The following is an 18,467-nucleotide window of genomic DNA, read 5'->3' on the forward strand; positions in this document are numbered from 1 at the left end:
AATAAGGAAATAAAATATATGTAAATTGTACAACCAAAAAATACAACAGTCCTAAAAATTCATAACTTATTACGAGTCTAAGTTTAAGCCGCAGAGTTCTCATGAATAAGACTTGCATACATGTTTTGGATATAATTCAAAATCGCATTCAAAAGCAATAATATGTCTAATCTAAGTACGCATATTATAAACTGTCACAAAAAAAATGTACACAATTTTATTTTAATTTTCTTAAAAAATAATTTAAAATTTTAATAATGTATTTGCAAATTTTAATAATTATTTTGGCCTATTTTACACTTGGCATTTACACTGCCGAATGGATGGGTATATTTCGTAATGAGAGTAAGTAATTAGAGACAAGTGATATGAACACTAAACGAAGTAATTTCCCAACAAATTGTCGAGTAGAATATCCGGGAAAATGTGTCATTACACCCCATCTATTACTCGATGAGGGAGTGAGCATTAAAGATCCCACACACGAGTGTCGGCAAATTGTGTGCGGTTTCAATGGTTCCGCTGTATTCCAAAGGTAATAACAATTTAGTATGCAAATTTTATACTTTAAATTTTGAATCATTATTTTTTTTATTATCTAATTTAATTTAATTGTGAAATATAGTTGTGGAATTGTCAGTGGCTTGCCAGCATCGTGTCGCTTTGGGGACTATGCCAATGTGGAGTTACCCTATCCGCACTGCTGTGAAAGGGAAGTCATCTGTACCCAATTCAAATTCGACAAAAGCAGACGGCTTAGAGAAATCCATACACTATTCTAAATATATACTATACAAGATGTTTGTTTTGAGAGCTGTCTGCATGATGCTAACATTCATAGGCATTTGTCGATCTCAACTAATCAATTCGCTAAATAACTATGGAGATACCAGTGAGTATAAATATTGTATTCTCAAAAGAATAATATTTATATATTGAGTTCTTAGCCTATCCCGATCGCTGTGTAATTGATATGGGCACCTCGCTCGTACTGCTCAAGTGGAGGGAATCATTCAAGCTGGAATCTCTACCCTGCACTACGATCTTGTGCATAGGAGATGGCTGGGGCATGCTTCAAACGTAAGCTCACAAAAATATGTATTTCAAATTTTTAATTAATCTGTTCTATTTTATACCAGTTGCAGTCATGATCTTCCACCAGATGATTGTCGTTACTCCAGTTTTGATTGGGATGCCGAATACCCAAAATGTTGCAATCGGCGGATTATTTGTGATTGACATTAAAATTTAAAGTATACCAAAATATCATTCTATCATATATATCTATCCTCTATCGAATTTGGGTAACAAATTTTTAAACAACTTTAAAATATTTTAGCAAAGATTAAGAAATTACCTATTTAATTAATCAATTGTGTTTACTCGACACACAGATTAACTCATTAACCTTTTAACATTTTCAATGTTTGTATTCCTCTATCTGAGCGTTTTATAATACTCACAACAAGCTCTATCTAACAATTCTTTGACCCTTGCCCCAGTTGGCTAAAAGCAACGACAGCCATCTGTTCGAAACTGAGTGTGAATCAGTCTTAGTTTTGAATGCTACGCGATAAGATGAATCTATTCATGAACGGAATTTTGCTGCTGCTTGCAGCTCTGCTCTTGCCACATTCTGAGGCAGCCTTGGCACGAGGCATCTTTAAGGACCCAGCGCATCCAGGCAAATGTGTGGTTAAACCGAATCTTATTTTGAGTTCTGGACAATCTGCAAGATACCCAGACATGGATTGTGCTCGCATCATGTGCGAACAGGACAGTCATGCCACAATAAGCACGTAAGTAATCTACAGGGTATATACATTGATGTTGAGCGTATTTTAATGTGGTTTCATTTAACAGGTGTGGTGTTGAGGCTGCACCTCCTGGTTGTAGAATGTCTCAACCGAAGTACCCCAATGCAGATTATCCAAAATGTTGTAAACGTAATATTGTTTGCGGCAAATAATCACAAGAAGAGCCACAAACATGGCAGCTCCTTATGCTCAGTTCATAAGCACAGGGTATAAAAATTGATCAAGCAACAGCAAAACAAATTGTATGCAAATGTAAAGTGCTGAAAAATATTGAAATACATTATAAAAATAAAAAATTAAATATTAAAAATTAATAAGAATTAACCTATTATTTAAGCTCACGTGTTGAACACTTGCTTTATAGATCAAATGACCCGTTTTATTGGCATTAGCTCACAATTTACAAGTATTCAAATCTATGAAATTTTAATGAATCACATTATAAATATATCAAGCTGTTATGGTTCTTACTAAAAATGTTGACATAACAACAAATTGTCAGGACTTGTCAAGTGCATGACTTATCCATGTTGTTTAGTCATTAATTTTCTATCCAGAACAGTTAGTCTCAATGTCCACATTTTCTCACTTTTTGAAAAATTTAATTTTTTAGGACACAACATCACATTTTCAAATGCCAATTTGTTTGCAGTGACGTATATGGAATTAAATCTATTCTCTTTTTTGGCATTATTTAGTACCTCTTAAATTATTTTTTTAAAAAGATGGCGTGAGAACATCCCTGCCTCAATTTTCTTATTTTCTAACGTTATGCCCACAACCATCTAAGGGAGCTCGCATCGCAGATAATGTTAAAATATGTTATTTTATATTTTTATTTTTCTTACGGAATTGTTACCGAATAGATTAAAAAGAAATATTCGGCGGGGTTGGTGACACGCCCGCTTATTTAAATTACATCTGAGTGTGTCTAAATCACTAGATAAAATACCACATCAAAATTTCTTGCGTTTACGAGTTACTAATTAATGTCAAAAAAAACCGGTATGCCAGATAATGTATTATATAATATCTAATTAATATGTATTATTTTTTTTCAGTAGCAGTTATGATATGCCGCCAGTTTTGACTGGAAATAACCAGAAATTTGCAATAGTCGTATTATATAAGATCTGTTCGACACAGAGTGTGAATCAGTCTTAGTTCTGAGTGCTACGCGATAAGATGAATCTATTCATGAACGGATTTTGCTGCTGCTTGCAGCTCTGCTCTTGCCACATTCTGAGGCAGCTTTGGCACAGGGTATTTTCAAGGACCCAGCGCATCCAGGCAAATGTGTGGTCAAACCAAATCTTATATTGAATCCTGGACAAAATGCCAGATACCCAGACATGGATTGTGCTGGGATCATGTGCGGAGAGAACAGTCATGCCACCATAAGCACGTACGTAATCTACGGGGTATGGAAATGAATGTTGAGCATATTTTCATTGTATTTTTATTTAACAGGTGCTTTACTTCGGCTTATCCACCTAATTGTAAAATAGGTCAACCGAAGTACCCCAATGCCGATTATCCAGATTGTTGTGAACGTCATGTAACTTGCACCAAATAAACGAAATAGGTCACGCTCTCAGGCAATTCTCCTCTATGTATAAATAGAACATAGAATTGTTGACAAATATTATGAAAATAAAGCCATAGTTAGAATCACATGGAATTGACAAAAACTTAGATTAATCTCTATCAGCTAACACCTATAATTTACTATATAATGTACGCGGCATCTTTCGGAATCCAGCGCTTCCGGCAAGTGTGTGATTAATCCCAATATAATATTGAATGCATCTCAAACAATTCAATACCCAAGTACGGAGTGTGCTCGCATCATATGCGATCAGAACAGTAAAGTACTAATAAACACGTGAGTAAACTACAGGGTATTTAATTGGTATCATTGCTCAATTCTGTGCATTGTGGTTATTAATTGACAGCTGTGATGCTAAGGCGGCACCATCTGATTGTATAATGGGCCAAAAAGGGTATCCCAATGCCAACTATCCAAAATTCTGTCAACGTAAAATATATTGCAACAATTTAATCAAAAAGCAAATGTTAAAGAACAATTTATAATCAGCATAAATATTGTACTCAAAATTCTTCACAAATTCCATTAGAAACGAAAAATTTTTCTTGTTCAATTTTAGATTATGATAATGTAATTGAGATTACTCGCTATCAGCTAAAATATTTGACCTACAAAGTCAGGAAATCTAAAATAGTGTTCATTAACTCAAATCTAAAATAGTCAAGTTTGTAGACGCAACGCCACGAGATGAATTTATTGGTGAACGGACTCATTTTATTATTGCTATTGGCAATAATTTTACCCTATACTGAGGCGGAGGGTGTGAGTGGCATCTATAGTGATCCAGCACATCCAGGCAAGTGTGTAATTAATCCGAATCTCATACTTAATGTGGGAGAGACTGCTGAACATCCAGATATGCAATGTGCTCGAATCGTATGCGGAGAGAAGAGCTTTGCCAAGATACAAAAGTAACTATAGAATTTCAAAGAGATTCAAGTACTATTAATTAAATTGTATTTTATAATTTAATTAGATGTGAATTGGAGTTGCCACTACGTTATTGCAAATTGGGTGAGCCGAAATTTCCCAATGCTGATTATCCTATTTGCTGTCCCCGCAAACATATATGCGGGCATACACGAGAGCTACCACAATCTGAGACGATAGTAGATCTACAAATTTAGGAAATGCATATCACATTGAACTCACACACAAATAAAGTGGCCATAGATTAAAAAATATATAAAATTTATTTCGCCTTTTTATTATTACTTAAAAAAAAAACATATTAAAGTAACATAAGTCAATGACAAAAAAAAAATAACAAATTACATATAAAATCACAAATAAGCGACAGTTGATATATTAAGAAAAATAATTTCTGTTTTATTGCCTATATTTAAGTATTAATGCATAGATTTGAAACAGTGAAACTCAATTAAAGTGACCATGAAAAACACAGTAATTCCCAAATAAGCTTTTAAAAATACATATTAAAAAGGACTGAAAATTTTAAGTCATTCACTGTTAATTAACTCAGTTTTTACATACCTAATAATATTGCAATACATATATTAGTCTAGTCAAGCAAAAATTAATTGACTATGGCAGACAATTGACTGTTTATTAACGAGTTGAATAGAGTGCGACGAAGTCATAAGAGCATATTTATTATGTCTATAATATATCACTTATGTCTAAAATTTTATGAGCCCAAAGAGAACGTATATCCACTCCTCCATATAAATACTGATTACCAGTCGCAAGTATTATGGGCTATTCTGCTTATGACCTCTGGCCTGGTAGACTCTACTATATTAATTTTTTGGCTTGGCGTGGTCAACTTTCGTTTGTTTATTATTTTTTACGAGTCTTTCAGCTTTTGCCCGATGACCCCAATTTTGTTTGTTTGGCTATTTTCGTAACATACTTTTGGCATTAAATTTATTGAGCGCTTTTGTTTGAAACGCTTGCCTAAATAGCGTTATGACTGTCGATTTTTCTGCCAGGAGCCAGTAGGCCAGGACCCCGCCCACTCTCCGCCCGTTTAGGACCCAAAAGCCATCAACAACAATAAGCGTAAAACTGTCACAACAACAACCGCAACAACAACACAGAGACGGAAAGATAAAGGGCAGCCATGCTGAAACTGAAACTGAAACTGAAACCACACCCACAGCACTAATTGCCCCACTCTGTGCATATTGTGTTTATCTCTATGTATGTGTGTGTGTGTGTGTGTGGTGTTTGTGGTGGTTGGTTGGCTAAATAAAGCTTAGACCGCGTTAAACGTTTCGACCTCGCAAACGCATTTTAAGGCCATTTTATTTCAACAGCAGTTCGACCTTATTTCGTTTACCATTTGAATTTGAATGTTGCATTTACTACAGTAAAGGTCCAACAAATTTGAAAGGTCAATCGAAATCAATGCCAAAATCACAATTTTTCTGTATGGGATTTGCTAAATGAATTGCATAACCCCCTCAGCGACGGCATTGGAGAAAGCTTATTGTATTTGTTAGAGATGAGAAATATTATCGTAAGCGTATTGTTAGAGATAAGTTAAGTAATGGTAAGTGAATATTTGTTGGACATGACACAATTTATCATTATAATTTAATCGCATTGTATTTAAGATATTATATATCTTTAGTCAAGAGTTGAAGGTATATAAATAATTTTAAAAAATCATAAAGTAATTAAAAATAAATTTATACGAAATACCATTATTATTACTAAAAGTTGTCTTCAATTTTTAACTTAACAACTAATTTAATTTGTGCCTATCGAAACTTTGACTTATCTCTAGCACATTCAAAAGCATATCACACACATACATACACAGAATTGTAACTTAAGCCGCAAATTCAAATTGATTTGGCGACCGTATTGAGTGCATTTAACTGAAACTAATTGAACCTGGTGTCGTCCTATTTATGAGATATTTGAGTATATATGTATGTGTTTACCTACTGCATGTGTTTGTGAATACAACCACAGTGCATTTATTAAGTACTGCTTTTATGGCTTACTTATGTACATAAATTATCCAGAGACAGCCTTCGCTTGCTTTAATGAACTGGCAAATAGAAACCACACGTTTAATTAGATGTGAATAGTTAGATCAAACAGTTTGGTTTGATTTATAGTATCTATGTTTGTTTAGCAATAAGGCAAATAATCCAAGCAAATACAAAAGTAATAATCGACGGAAGTATAATCAGATTTTATTAAAGATAATCAAATTCTAATATAAAGTATAAATACTTGACCTTGTTGAGGAAAATCACAAATAAAGTTTTATAATATACATAATACGTATACGCCAAAGTCAATAGCAGCTTGATCTTGTTTATATTCATTACTTGATGTTAAATATCGATTACAATTGTTAAGAAACAACGCTATAAATTTAGTAAAAATAACCTAGTCTCAATTCTTAGCAACGAAGCTCATTATTATTTTAAATAGCGCTTATTTTTTATTTTTAATTTTTTTATTTATTAAAAAAAACTTAAACTAAACTATCTCCATCTGGACAATGCAACACATTGATGCAACATTTGGGATAATCCGCTTTGGGATACTTAAATTCGCCCAGAGTGCAGGGCTTTGAAACACCTTTTACACCACACCTACAAATATATTTTAATAAATTAATATACATACTTTTGTATTTACGTAAGTCTATAGATATATTCACCCGGCAAATTCTACAAATCCTTCAGAGCCACAAGAGACGCGTTCGCAATTACGTGTTATAACTTGGCCCTCATCTAAGATTGTATCGGCATCAAGCACACATTTTCCCGGATGATCTTTAAACCAAAACAGATAGAAATAAATCTACCTGATGATTTATATTACGCACCATCACTCTTGAATATTCCGATATGAGTTGCCCCATATACATCAGTGGTGCTTAGCACAAGAGCCAATAGGCAGATAACAGAAGTAGTAGAATTCATCTTGACAGTTCGAATAGGTGTGGCTCATATTTCGACTGACGCAGCCAATTTATACCCGATATGTTAAGTCTTAGCCATTAACAACTTGTCTCTCAAACGCTCTCATCAAACTTGCTTAGTTTGATGACTTAACTAGTCAGGCTGCTTATCAATTTAGCATGCCATTAAATTATTGCTTATATTCAAATGAATTGCTCAAACTAGTTTGTTCAATAGATTTTTCAATATTATGCACAGTGAGAAGATACAATATGTTCTTATGGCTTTAAGTCAAATCTAAGAAAATTAAGATAGATATTAAATTTAATCAAAAAATTAAAACGTGACCAAAAATATTTTACTTTTTAATTAATAATAATTGTATTATGAGCAAGAGCAACATAATTATATAATTAGCATTAGCATTAGCATTAGTAACAGTAGCATTATTATTAGCATTAGTATAACCATGGCCCTCAGCATCAGCACATAAGCATAAGTATAATCACAATCTATCGCACAATATTTGAATGTGGATTTAATACTTTTTAGTTACTTTGTCGAAGCTCGAGCATGAAAAGTAACTGCAAAGTTACCAAAAATAAAAAAATAGAAGAAATACAAGTTGTATACAAAACGAAAATGTAAAAGACCGCAACAACTTTTTAGTCGCATGGGAGAAAAAATTACAGCCTCAGCATAAAAAGTGAATATTACAGTTTTAGTACGCCGCAAAGTTTAAGCCTCTCTTTATGTGTGTGAAACTCATGTATACAGACACACACATACAACATTTATAAATTGGCTGGCAGGCAACTGCTTTCTGGTGACCTCTCGTGCCAGTCAGTGTGTGTGTGTATGTGCGTGAAAAAGGTGAAGGTAATGTTGGTTGTTGGTCAGACTACAAATTCGAGCACGAGTTGGTACATAAACTAAAATGAAACTTTGCCAAGGCACGCGCTGAAAATAATATTATAAACCAAAAAAAAAATTTTTTTTTAAAACAGAAAGGAAAAAAAAAACACTACTCAAATTCAGATTTACCCGCCACACTCAACACAGACAGACAAAAATTAATATAATATGTAAAAGGTGCAAAGGAAGCGCCTTAAAATATGCAACAAACAAAATAGTGTATATACACTGTAAAATACAACCTTTAACTGTGCTACAAATACACACAAAAACATAAGTTATTCATTATTTTTCACGCGTTGTCCGTGCCCAGCAGTGCCAAAAATAAAGAAGCACAGAAAACGAAAGAATAATAAAAAATGGTCTCCACACTCTGCCGCAATTCACACAGATACGCACGCACACAGTCAAATGGAAATCCTTGCAGCACTTTTCGTTAGCAGACGCACCCACGAGATGCTTCATTTCATGCCTGAGAGCAGTTCTCTTTATAGCTCGGCAGTGAGCTCGTTACAAAAGTTACCTTCAGAACGAGCCAGCGGACACTTGGGGTAATCCCTCGAAAGTTTTTGTCTGCGATAGCACTATGCCATCGATAACATTTTCAACATGGTGAAAAACAGTTCATTATGCATCTCAATGGGATCTAAGAAACCTCACATACGGGGTAGTCTTATATTATGTTTTGCCCTCAATAAGACTATGTTATCGATAGTATATACAAATGTTCATGCCTAAAACAGTTTCATTTAGTAAGTCAAAAGTAAAGTCCTTACAAAAATTACTTTTTACCGATTCACATGGCATTGAGCTAGTCCTGAAATGATTCATTTTCTATTCTGCGATTATATATTCGATAATGCAGTACAATCGATTAAATAAAAAGTTATAGCTCTTTTTATATATCTTGATTTCAAATTATATTTCCAACTATAAAAACAATTTGTAAGATCAAACCTAATTTGTAACTATGTAAATAATTCATTTATAATAAACCTTTTACACACTTAATAAAATATTTGATATGTTTTATTTCTTAATCATATCTCACACAAGTTCCACTTTTCACTTTGCTCTCCTTATTTGTTCTTTTCTTCTTGCCTTTGGTTTGAGGTCCTACTCGGCATGCACAAAAGTAGTGGCAACAGTCTTATAAATTGAGTTTTTCCTGGTTTTCTTATGTGTCCAAATTACTTCGCTTTGGTGTATGTGTGTGCGTCTTTTTTGTGCGACTGGGTTTCTTTCAACGTGTACATGCGTAAAGTAAATTACCAGAGCCTGACATTGTCAGCTTTTGGAAAGCGGGTATGAAAAGAGGGTATCTGAGGGCTTCAGTTTTTGTAGAATTTAAATGCATATAAAATCGATTATTTCTACATAGCCTAAACACAAGTTATCCAAATATAGCTCTCAGAGCTTTAGGCTATTAATAAATCATTTCTATTAGCCAACGTTGATACAAATTGTCTTCTGCTGCGCACAGAAGTAGGCAACAGTGTGTGCAATTAGTCAATAGCCAGTTTACTCTAATGACCGGTTATTTAGTTGTTGGGCAAATTATACCCAATTCATGACCATTACACGCCCATTATGTGCCACGCCCATGCTGACTAATGACAATTTTTGCTAGAGCTGCGTATTAATTTCAAATTGCCACAAATCAAAAAGTTTATTGACATTTTCATGGATATGCTTTCATTGTTGTTGTAAAACAATAAAATACATATTGCAAATTCATCAACAATTTTGCAGTATAATGAAAAATCTAATTATAAATACAATCCATTAAAATTCTTCTTTTAATGTGCATTATTGATTCATAATAAATAGCACGCAGTAGCGAACTGAATATTCGAATCGATTGAATGCCAATACAAATGCACAACTTATTCACAAATATTTAAACTTGAGTAAAATGGTATAATTGTGTAAGCCCCTTAATATGAAAGCTAATATTTATTAGAAATTTTTCTTACTATCGAAAATTTGTTTACAATTTTTCGCATTTTGTTTTGTTATTCTCCAAAAACACTTCCACATTACCGAAATTATTTCTAAAGATTTTAGTTACTCATGATCTCATTATGTTTGTTTTTCTGCCTGATCAAAAACTAATAAAACTTGTTTGCAATCATGAAATTTTGTTCAACTTTTCATGGTAATAGATGGTACTTCACATATAAGTATGTAAATATATTGAGCTTGAGAGTTTGATATAAAAAGCACTTAACGAGGGCAAAGAAAATAATAATGAAAATTTTCGCTGAATTAAAGACTCACCTTCATACAGAACCACCAACTAGATACTGTTGCGCCAAATGATTCACAGATGGGATGTGTAGGAAAGGCTATTGTTGTTTTCAATTATGGCTGGCCCAGAAGCTGTTGAAAATGTTGATTAGCATGCCACTTGCTGAAGAAACAAGTACATAAGCTTTGCTTTGCTTTTCGCTATTTACTTTTTTTCTTTTTCAATTTTCAATTAAGCCAAACTAAACTGAGCTGCACCGAACCGAACTGAACTTTCACTTCAATCGCACTGCAATTATTTACAATAGCTGTGATTACTTTTCATTGCTATTTTTCAATCTATAAGTATGTGTGTGTGGATAAGTGTTGCATGGTCTGTTGCACGTCCAAATCTTTGTTATATAGTGCACACATTACGCTTAATATTTGTGTTCAAACAATAACAGAAAACTGCAGGAAGTTCAGCCCATCAAGCGTATAGCAGATTGCGCATACGCCGCGTGTGTTTCACCCACTGTCAAAGAAATGCGCTAATGGCATTTCAATAACGCATAAAGTTGCCACTGCAACCGCAGACCTTTTACAACAAATTTTGGAATTTTAAATGCTTGTGTGTGCGAGTGTTGAATAATTTATTTATCAACATCCTTTGAATAATTCAAAATTCAGCTGACACATCCTCTGACTGGCATCCGATTGGGACTGGGAATGGGACTGAGAAACTGAAATGAACAAATCGATTTTGCATACTGACAGAATTTTAAGGTCGACTTGTTATGCGAGTTGGTAATGAAAAAGTTTTGTGTCCACTTTGCCACTAACTTTTGCAAAAAATCATCAAAGGTTTTCAACACATTTTTAAAAATAAAAATAATAAGGTAGAAAAAGGTATGCACAGTTGGCCAGAGGAAACTCACGAGGTAAGTGGTTAAGATATTTGCAAGCAGCATGAATTTGGCCTAATGGGCAATTAAGTCAAGGCTCTTGCCATTAGCCGCAATCATTAGCAAACCTAATAGAGCTAACTGGAAACATGGCAATAGAGTATCCATATCCTATCAAGAGGGACTATTAATAATTAAAACACTTTGGAGTTTATATTTCTTTAAAGCAGTACTTGTTTTTAATTACAATTTTTTATAGTCCTAGAAAAATTTTGATATATTTTTCGGAAATGACTTTGAAAGCGGTTTTAAAACAGCTGTGTTTAATAGCAATTTGACTGCTTTGCGATAACTTTATCCTACTCAAAACAAAATGTCTTTGGTTTGTGTTTTTCAAGTCCCTTTTTTTAACAGAGAAATCTCAACAACAGCTTTTTGTTTTTAATACGAACTTAACATAATTTTTATGGCATTGAAATCGCTGTTGATGTTCTTCACACTCACAAGCATAGGTGGAGAGAGCGTTGAAAGAAAGAGAGAGAGAGAGAAAGAACTTTCGAAGCTGTTACCTGTTACATGCTATGAGCCGTTTTGGGCTTAACTTCTGCTAGACCTTACAATTGGTAACAGATCCTACTTGACACGATATTGAAGTTGTAAATTAAACACATGCAAATTCGATGGCGACTTTCGCATAGAACCAAAAAAAAAATGAGAAAAATTAACATCAAAGTTTGTGAGCTGGCAAATTTAGAGGCTAATAAATATAATTTAAAAACAAAGTGAAATTCAGAAATGCTGAAAAACAGACCCATTGGAAACATACACGCACTTAAAAATGTATATGCGATGCTCGGAACATGCACATAAAAATGTAATACTTTTGCTTCACGATGATGATGATAATATTTTCTGATATTTTCATTACATTGTTGTACTTTTACGACTGTTATCCTTGACTGAAGAACTTGCTACAGGATGCTAAAAAATCCAACACACATACACAGACACGCACTTGCTGGCACAGCATTCAAACCAAACACACACCACACACAAACACATCTACATAAATATAATCACACACACACATATACACACACACGCATGTGCGAGGTGAGCGAGCTTTTTCCACCTAATGTCTAAACCGTTAGTTTTGAGAGATTGCTGGAAAAAGAGTGGGCTGAATTTTCACCTTCGCACTTTGTTTTTTTCTTTTCTTTTTTATTATATTTCTTTTTTTTTTTTTTGGTACAACTGAATTTTTATTTTATTTTTGAACAAAAAATTTTTTTTGTAATAATTTTTGTTGAATCTTGGCAACTTTTTGCAGACAAACACTAAAAATCAGCACCGGCTAAAAATATGTTTTTAATTTTTTGAATACAAATGCCTTGGTTAATTGATGAGTTTTAGTTTTATTTATGAATAATTTTTTTAAATATTTACAAACGCGCCTCGAGCTTGTGAACAACACACGAGATGCTGCTCCGTCGCTCGTTGGAATTCAACTGAATGCTAACAAGTACACGACGGCCTAACCACGCACAACCACATCTGCAGTAGCCGTGTGAGCTTTTCGCCTAGACCACGGACGCGTGGGTGGCCCAAAGAGAGAAAGCTCTGAAGAGAGAAACTGTCTACATTGCAATGCAATTATTTAGAAACACAATTAAATTAATACTATAAATCGTATTAAGACTGAAGATCTAAACTTTAGATTCTAAAGTATTTTTAATCTTTGACGATAGTTAACAAGAAGAAATTGGACAAGCAATATTGAAAGCACCTTAGTTGAATTTTGATAATATTAAACAATAATATGTGTACAATATATGTACGTAAGTATTTTATTTATTTTTTAAAATTAAGTTTTACTTTCATGAACATACACATGTATTTAACCAAACAATTCTTGCTTCCTTCTATTTTACCTTTTGTTAACGGTCGTTCTTTTCAAATATATGCAATAAGCGTTCGAGTTTTGTAAGCATCGATAGTGAAATACTATCGATAAATACATTCCAACTTTTCTATCCCTGGCAGCTAAAACATGTTTGTCAGCCCTCGGTTGTGATGAAAAACAAAGCAATTGTTTATATTGGATATAAAAACAATGTCTGATGCGTACGCATGTGTTGCCAAAGGCAAACTTAAGCTAAAAAGTGATTCCGAGCTGAAGAAAAAGAAGAAGAAACACAAGAGCAAGGACAAAGAGAAGGAGGCGCTGCAAAAATCATATGCGGAACAACAACTCATAGAATCTGGAGCTGGAACAGCATCGACCAGTGGCTACGAAAGGAAGCTAACAAAGGCGGAGTTGGCCAGCAAGAAGCAGCAGGAGAAGATGCGAAACAAGCGCATTATGGACAAGGCACAAACGACGCACAAGCAGCGCGTGGAGAAATTCAATGAGCATTTGGACACACTGACCGAGCACTTTGATATTCCCAAAGTCTCCTGGACAAAATAAACATCAAATGCTTGTAACTGCAGCTTAGTATTTCAATTAAAATTATTAATCAAATGTAACAGTTTCTTTAAACTTTTAGAAACATTATATATATTAAGCATAATTTTGACTATATTGTGAGAGAAGAGAAGCCAAAATAAACAGAGCGTTCAAATGGCAGCATTAAACTAAATACATTAATGGTAATATGTAGTTATATTCATGTACAAAAACAACTTAATAGAGGGTGTCTTATATGTTTTCCAACTTTCAGTCCGATAAGCACACATGCGATTTGGTGTCGACCCTCGCAGGGTATGACATCAAAGAAGGCTCTCTAATTATTAAAAAGGGAGTTATTAATTTTAACGTGGCGTCATCAGCTCGAGCATGGCGTACTTCCATGTCCAGGCCCGCACAAGTTGCTCAAAGCGAGAACGTTCATGCTCGTATATATAGCCAAGTTCCGGCTCCATGCACACCTCAGTGTACGGGTCTGTTAGTAGACTCTGTACAGAGAGCAACACCTTGGCCACGTTTAAGGCCAACGACCAGTTTTGTTGCTGGAATATATCAATGCCAACATCGCCGTGTCTCGATACATTTGGATGCAGTATTTTGGTTAAGAAACGCACCGTTGGCGGTGCCATGGGATAACGTTCCGGAAAGTATATAAATAGAAAGAATTTGCCACCCTCGTAGGGACTGCCGGGTGGTCCAAGTATCGTTGCCTGCCAGTAATTGTTCAGGCGATCCAATGGAATGGCCGAAATGCCCTCCGGTTCGTAGCTGTTCAACAGATTCGCTTCGCCGCGCAAAAAATTGTTGCGTATCGCGTTACCTAGCTCGCCAGCTGGCGGCGATTGGCTGCCCAGTTCGATGAGACAGGTGCGGCAAAAGCATGACGACATCAGTGCACCGTACAACTTGTACCAGTCGGGCTGCTCCGATAGGCTCTCGAACAGCGGCCAGCGCTGTTTAATGTATGTCTTCCACATGCTTTGTGCGGTATTCTTGGCAATGATCTCATTCCATTGTTTGCACACCTCACTGGCCATCCACAGCGACATGTCATCCAAATATGCAAATATCTTTAGCATCACCTCGACGGGTACGAGGCTAGTAACGCTCTTTTCACTGCAACCAGCGCCTTGACCGTTATATTCATGAGCACGGGCTCGTCCATCGGCCAGCTCCTGCATGTAGTGGGGTAAAGCAAGCGGTGCAGCGGGACGTGGACGCTTAATGGGCAACAAAAATGGATTAACAGCACGTTCATGCTCAAAATCACGCTCAGGTGTGCCACGACGTGGTGGTGGCAACATTTGTGCGTCCAACTGTTGCTCTGGCTGCGCCAGCTGCTGATGCTGATGCTGCTGCTGTTGTTGTTGTTGTTGTTGTTGTTGTTGTTGTTGCGCCGGCTGCTGTTCCGGCTCGTGCTCCGTTTCAAAGTTTGCCTGCTGCAGTTGCTGCTGCTGTTGTTGTTGTCCAACTGGAGCTGCATCCTCCAGATCTTCAAAGCCCATAATGTCTGCATCGTTTTCAGTTTCATCATCCTCCTGTTTGTCCTTAAACGGCGGCTCATCATTGCCCGAGTCCTCGTCATCGGACAATTCCGTCAACAATTCTTCGGCACGTTGTGCGTTGTACAAAAATGCATGACAAGCGCCGCAAAGCGGCTCACCGAAATTGGGTCCATAATAGCCATTGCACACCCAGCATGCATTACTGTTCTGCAGTTGCATAAATTCACTTGTATTATTATTACTCATAGAAGTCATTTTCGTTTTCATCTTTTTTTGTATACACACCGAAAAGCTGAATGTCGGCTCAGTCAGCAGTTGTTTGTCCTTGTCTTCCTCATCCATGTCGCCCTCTTCATCCATTTCATCATCGCTGTCATTCAGCTGCCCCAGCAATTGCTCCTGATCCTTTTGCTGCTGCATGCAGCTAGTCATTTCTGTATTACGCTGAAAATTGTTATAACTAAAAGTAAAGCGATGCCTTTTTTGTCGACCAACGGTATGGTAATCGATAGGCCGCATAAAAAAATAGCAATATCGCTAGCATTTATCGAATCGAAAAGGTTGTATATAAAAAATGGCAAAAGAAAATGTAATTTTCTTTTTAGATTGATTAAGTAATTGCATGTTAATAAACTCTTTATTTTAGATTGTAATAACTGCTAACAATCAGATTAAATTATGATATACTTTTATTTAAAATTTTTTAATTATTACTGAAGGCAGCCCTATTTTGATTACTCATAAAACTTGCCGAAGTGATAATCGATAAGCGATGCAGAAAAATATCTTTACCGTTCAAATGTGTCCAATAAAGAAGGTTACATTTCAAATATGACGTCAAAAATTTGAAAGGAAAAGTAATTTTCTTTTAAAATTGAGCCAGAAATTGTGCTCCTATGCTGTAATTTATAACAACTGCTAGCAAGTTATTTAGCTTTTGCTATGATCCCATTTGAAATATGTGAATTGTTGTTAATGACATGAGCAATGCAATAATCGATGCAACCTTACTTCGGTTACTCATAAAACTTGCAATAACAACTCCACACGTGTGTTATTTATTGTAATTCGTCGGAAACAAATATGAAGCAGAAAAAGAAGCTGGGTACGTCGCAAGTGTTCTTAATATGTGTATATTTCAATTAATGCTAATCATTTGCCAATCGCTGCAGCTGTGGGATTCAGCCGCGAAGAGCGGCAGGTGCTTGTTATCGGTGAAATCATTCAGGAGTTGCTCAAGGCGCACGAAGCCAAAAAGGATGTGAATCTAAATCGAATGAAATCACTCATATCATCCAAGTATGGTCTGGACAGCTCTCCGCGACTTGTGGACATTATAGCAGCTGTGCCGCAGGATGCCAAGAAAATATTGCTGCCCAAGTTGCGGGCAAAACCAATAAGAACCGCAAGCGGCGTAAGTGGCAGAAATATTTAAAAATATGTGATTAAAATATGTATGTACTTATGTTTATTTCAACTTTAGATTGCTGTGGTAGCTGTGATGTGCAAACCGCATCGTTGTCCACACATTAATTTTACCGGCAATATTTGCGTTTATTGCCCCGGCGGACCAGACAGCGATTTCGAGTACTCCACACAATCCTACACGGGCTATGAGCCGACCTCGATGCGTGCCATACGCGCACGCTATGATCCCTTCCTGCAGACACGACATCGCGTGGAGCAGCTGAAGCAGCTGGGTCACTCCGTTGACAAGGTAGAGTTCATTGTGATGGGCGGCACATTTATGGCCTTGTCGGAGGAATATCGTGACTACTTTATACGCAATTTACATGATGCACTCTCTGGTCATAGTAGTGCCAATGTGGCCGAAGCTGTGCGTTATTCGGAGAAATCTCGCACAAAGTGCATTGGCATCACAATTGAGACACGTCCCGATTACTGTTTGAAGCGTCACATCTCTGATATGCTGAGCTATGGTTGCACACGATTGGAAATTGGAGTGCAGTCTGTGTATGAGGATGTCGCAAGGGACACAAATCGTGGGCACACGGTGCGCGCTGTTTGTGAGACCTTTAATATGGGCAAAGATGCCGGCTATAAGATTGTCACACACATGATGCCCGATCTGCCCAATGTGGACTTTGAGCGCGACATCGAGCAGTTTATTGAGTACTTTGAGAATCCCGCCTTTCGTTCGGACGGTCTTAAAATTTATCCCACACTCGTCATACGTGGTACTGGACTATATGAGCTGTGGAAAACTGGGCGCTACAAATCGTATCCTCCCTCTATGTTGGTCGACTTAGTGGCCAAAATATTGGCACTGGTGCCACCATGGACACGTGTCTATCGAGTACAGCGAGATATTCCCATGCCTCTAGTTAGGTAAGTCTGAAACATTCGCGGATTGAATAACTATATATTTCAAATCTTGTTTCTCCACTGTAGCTCCGGTGTTGAGCATGGAAATCTGCGAGAATTGGCGCTGGCACGCATGAAGGACTTGGGTACCGTGTGTCGTGATGTGCGAACCCGCGAAGTTGGTATTCAGGAGATTCACAACAAAGTGCGTCCCCATGAAATTGAATTCATACGACGTGATTACGTAGCCAACGGTGGCTGGGAAACCTTCTTATCCTACGAGGATCCCGAGCAGGACATACTTGTGGGTCTTCTACGCTTACGCCAGTGCTCGCCGGACACTTTCCGACCGGAACTGCAGGGTAACTGCTCCATTGTACGCGAGCTCCATGTGTACGGGTCTGTGGTGCCCGTCAGCTCACGTGATCCAACTAAGTTCCAACACCAGGGCTTTGGTATGCTCCTTATGGAGGAGGCGGAGCGCATAGCTCGAGAGGAACATGGCAGCAACAAATTGGCAGTCATCTCCGGCGTGGGCACACGTAATTATTATCGTAAATTAGGCTACGTGCTCGACGGACCCTACATGTCCAAGATGATTACACAGGAGGAACAATCATAAGATATTTGGTGTTTTGGTGCAACTATAACAATTGTTAAAATACGCGGAATATGTTTTTAAATAAACATTAAATCGAAAATTAAACAGTTTTCATTACTTTGTATACTTTATGAAAGTAAAACACAACCTTATTAAACTTCATTGTTGCTTAAAAAATTCAAGGACTGTTATTATGTATTA

At 36.4% G+C, this 18,467-nt stretch overlaps 10 protein-coding genes and 1 long non-coding RNA gene across 12 annotated transcripts in view; 8 read left to right on the top strand and 3 right to left on the bottom strand.

Annotated features, from left to right (window-relative positions):
• LOC117782321 (mucin-5AC) overlaps positions 1–12,917 on the bottom strand; it is a 48,854-nt gene extending 35,937 nt beyond the window's left edge. The window contains exons 1-2 of one of the 2 annotated variants that reach the window (XM_034619416.1): positions 12,717–12,917; positions 10,512–10,770 (exon numbers count right to left, since the gene is read on the bottom strand). The gene's annotated coding sequence lies outside the window, so the exon portion shown is untranslated. Of the gene's footprint in view, positions 1–10,511; positions 10,771–12,293; positions 12,551–12,716 lie in introns of those variants that run through there. The other variant, XM_034619414.1, reaches the window with a different exon arrangement.
• Positions 259–879, top strand: LOC117782329. Its single transcript, XM_034619423.1, has 3 exons — positions 259–345; positions 412–535; positions 626–879. The coding sequence occupies exons 1-3, from the start codon at positions 324–326 to the stop codon at positions 780–782; spliced, it is 303 nt and encodes a 100-aa protein (XP_034475314.1). The 5' UTR covers positions 259–323; the 3' UTR covers positions 783–879.
• On the top strand, positions 805–1,264 carry LOC117782327. The gene is made up of 3 exons (XM_034619422.1): positions 805–892; positions 948–1,080; positions 1,140–1,264. Exons 1-3 carry the CDS (start codon positions 823–825, stop codon positions 1,237–1,239), a joined length of 303 nt encoding a protein of 100 aa, XP_034475313.1. The 5' UTR covers positions 805–822; the 3' UTR covers positions 1,240–1,264.
• On the top strand, positions 1,542–1,970 carry LOC117782325 (U-scoloptoxin(16)-Ssd1a-like). Its single transcript, XM_034619420.1, has 2 exons — positions 1,542–1,799; positions 1,864–1,970. Exons 1-2 carry the CDS (start codon positions 1,564–1,566, stop codon positions 1,967–1,969), a joined length of 342 nt encoding a protein of 113 aa, XP_034475311.1. The 5' UTR covers positions 1,542–1,563; the 3' UTR covers position 1,970.
• LOC117779752 lies at positions 2,187–3,442 on the top strand. Its single transcript, XM_034616049.1, has 3 exons — positions 2,187–2,223; positions 3,003–3,222; positions 3,288–3,442. Exons 1-3 carry the CDS (start codon positions 2,187–2,189, stop codon positions 3,391–3,393), a joined length of 363 nt encoding a protein of 120 aa, XP_034471940.1. The 3' UTR covers positions 3,394–3,442.
• LOC117782330 lies at positions 3,512–3,965 on the top strand. Its single transcript, XR_004617241.1, has 2 exons — positions 3,512–3,702; positions 3,773–3,965. It is a non-coding gene; the product is annotated as an uncharacterized LOC117782330 (long non-coding RNA).
• Positions 4,073–4,621, top strand: LOC117782322. Its single transcript, XM_034619417.1, has 2 exons — positions 4,073–4,337; positions 4,403–4,621. Exons 1-2 carry the CDS (start codon positions 4,114–4,116, stop codon positions 4,551–4,553), a joined length of 375 nt encoding a protein of 124 aa, XP_034475308.1. The 5' UTR covers positions 4,073–4,113; the 3' UTR covers positions 4,554–4,621.
• Positions 6,696–7,393, bottom strand: LOC117782326. The gene is made up of 3 exons (XM_034619421.1): positions 7,241–7,393; positions 7,073–7,187; positions 6,696–7,004 (listed from the first exon to the last, which is right to left on the bottom strand). The coding sequence occupies exons 1-3, from the start codon at positions 7,335–7,337 to the stop codon at positions 6,884–6,886; spliced, it is 333 nt and encodes a 110-aa protein (XP_034475312.1). The 5' UTR covers positions 7,338–7,393; the 3' UTR covers positions 6,696–6,883.
• Positions 12,918–13,392: 475 nt separating the features above from the next.
• Positions 13,393–14,009, top strand: LOC117781091 (protein FAM32A-like). The gene has a single exon (XM_034617805.1). It carries the CDS (start codon positions 13,479–13,481, stop codon positions 13,833–13,835), a length of 357 nt encoding a protein of 118 aa, XP_034473696.1. The 5' UTR covers positions 13,393–13,478; the 3' UTR covers positions 13,836–14,009.
• Positions 13,929–15,863, bottom strand: LOC117781090. The gene is made up of 2 exons (XM_034617804.1): positions 15,626–15,863; positions 13,929–15,547 (listed from the first exon to the last, which is right to left on the bottom strand). Exons 1-2 carry the CDS (start codon positions 15,857–15,859, stop codon positions 14,180–14,182), a joined length of 1,602 nt encoding a protein of 533 aa, XP_034473695.1. The 5' UTR covers positions 15,860–15,863; the 3' UTR covers positions 13,929–14,179.
• A 463-nt stretch (positions 15,864–16,326) lies between these two features.
• Positions 16,327–18,366, top strand: LOC117780822 (elongator complex protein 3). Its single transcript, XM_034617490.1, has 4 exons — positions 16,327–16,445; positions 16,513–16,754; positions 16,824–17,689; positions 17,753–18,366. Exons 1-4 carry the CDS (start codon positions 16,424–16,426, stop codon positions 18,285–18,287), a joined length of 1,665 nt encoding a protein of 554 aa, XP_034473381.1. The 5' UTR covers positions 16,327–16,423; the 3' UTR covers positions 18,288–18,366.
• The last annotated feature ends 101 nt before the right edge of the window (positions 18,367–18,467 follow it).

The sequence above is a fragment of the Drosophila innubila genome (assembly GCF_004354385.1).
Source record: "Drosophila innubila isolate TH190305 chromosome 2L unlocalized genomic scaffold, UK_Dinn_1.0 4_B_2L, whole genome shotgun sequence".
Taxonomy (NCBI): domain Eukaryota; kingdom Metazoa; phylum Arthropoda; class Insecta; order Diptera; family Drosophilidae; genus Drosophila; species Drosophila innubila.

Coding starts and splice junctions, on each gene's coding strand:
- LOC117782329 (XM_034619423.1), top strand. CDS start 324: ATGGGTATATTTCGTAATGAGA. Junction 346..411: donor GGGTATATTTCGTAATGAGA/GTAAGTAATTAG, acceptor ATTGTCGAGTAG/AATATCCGGGAAAATGTGTC. Junction 536..625: donor GGTTCCGCTGTATTCCAAAG/GTAATAACAATT, acceptor TGTGAAATATAG/TTGTGGAATTGTCAGTGGCT.
- LOC117782327 (XM_034619422.1), top strand. CDS start 823: ATGATGCTAACATTCATAGGCATTTGTCGATCTCAACTAATCAATTCG. Junction 893..947: donor AAATAACTATGGAGATACCA/GTGAGTATAAAT, acceptor TTGAGTTCTTAG/CCTATCCCGATCGCTGTGTA. Junction 1,081..1,139: donor GGCTGGGGCATGCTTCAAAC/GTAAGCTCACAA, acceptor ATTTTATACCAG/TTGCAGTCATGATCTTCCAC.
- LOC117782325 (XM_034619420.1), top strand. CDS start 1,564: ATGCTACGCGATAAGATGAATCTATTCATGAACGGAATTTTGCTGCTG. Junction 1,800..1,863: donor AGTCATGCCACAATAAGCAC/GTAAGTAATCTA, acceptor TTCATTTAACAG/GTGTGGTGTTGAGGCTGCAC.
- LOC117779752 (XM_034616049.1), top strand. CDS start 2,187: ATGACCCGTTTTATTGGCATTAGCTCACAATTTACAA. Junction 2,224..3,002: donor CATTAGCTCACAATTTACAA/GTATTCAAATCT, acceptor CTACGCGATAAG/ATGAATCTATTCATGAACGG. Junction 3,223..3,287: donor AGTCATGCCACCATAAGCAC/GTACGTAATCTA, acceptor TTTATTTAACAG/GTGCTTTACTTCGGCTTATC.
- LOC117782322 (XM_034619417.1), top strand. CDS start 4,114: ATGAATTTATTGGTGAACGGACTCATTTTATTATTGCTATTGGCAATA. Junction 4,338..4,402: donor AGCTTTGCCAAGATACAAAA/GTAACTATAGAA, acceptor TAATTTAATTAG/ATGTGAATTGGAGTTGCCAC.
- LOC117782326 (XM_034619421.1), bottom strand. CDS start 7,337: ATGAATTCTACTACTTCTGTTATCTGCCTATTGGCTCTTGTGCTAAGC. Junction 7,188..7,240: donor CGGAATATTCAAGAGTGATG/GTGCGTAATATA, acceptor TTTGGTTTAAAG/ATCATCCGGGAAAATGTGTG. Junction 7,005..7,072: donor GGATTTGTAGAATTTGCCGG/GTGAATATATCT, acceptor ATATATTTGTAG/GTGTGGTGTAAAAGGTGTTT.
- LOC117781091 (XM_034617805.1), top strand. CDS start 13,479: ATGTCTGATGCGTACGCATGTGTTGCCAAAGGCAAACTTAAGCTAAAA.
- LOC117781090 (XM_034617804.1), bottom strand. CDS start 15,859: ATGCGGCCTATCGATTACCATACCGTTGGTCGACAAAAAAGGCATCGC. Junction 15,548..15,625: donor AGCCGACATTCAGCTTTTCG/GTGTGTATACAA, acceptor ATGCAACTGCAG/AACAGTAATGCATGCTGGGT.
- LOC117780822 (XM_034617490.1), top strand. CDS start 16,424: ATGAAGCAGAAAAAGAAGCTGG. Junction 16,755..16,823: donor CAATAAGAACCGCAAGCGGC/GTAAGTGGCAGA, acceptor TTTCAACTTTAG/ATTGCTGTGGTAGCTGTGAT. Junction 17,690..17,752: donor ATTCCCATGCCTCTAGTTAG/GTAAGTCTGAAA, acceptor TCTCCACTGTAG/CTCCGGTGTTGAGCATGGAA.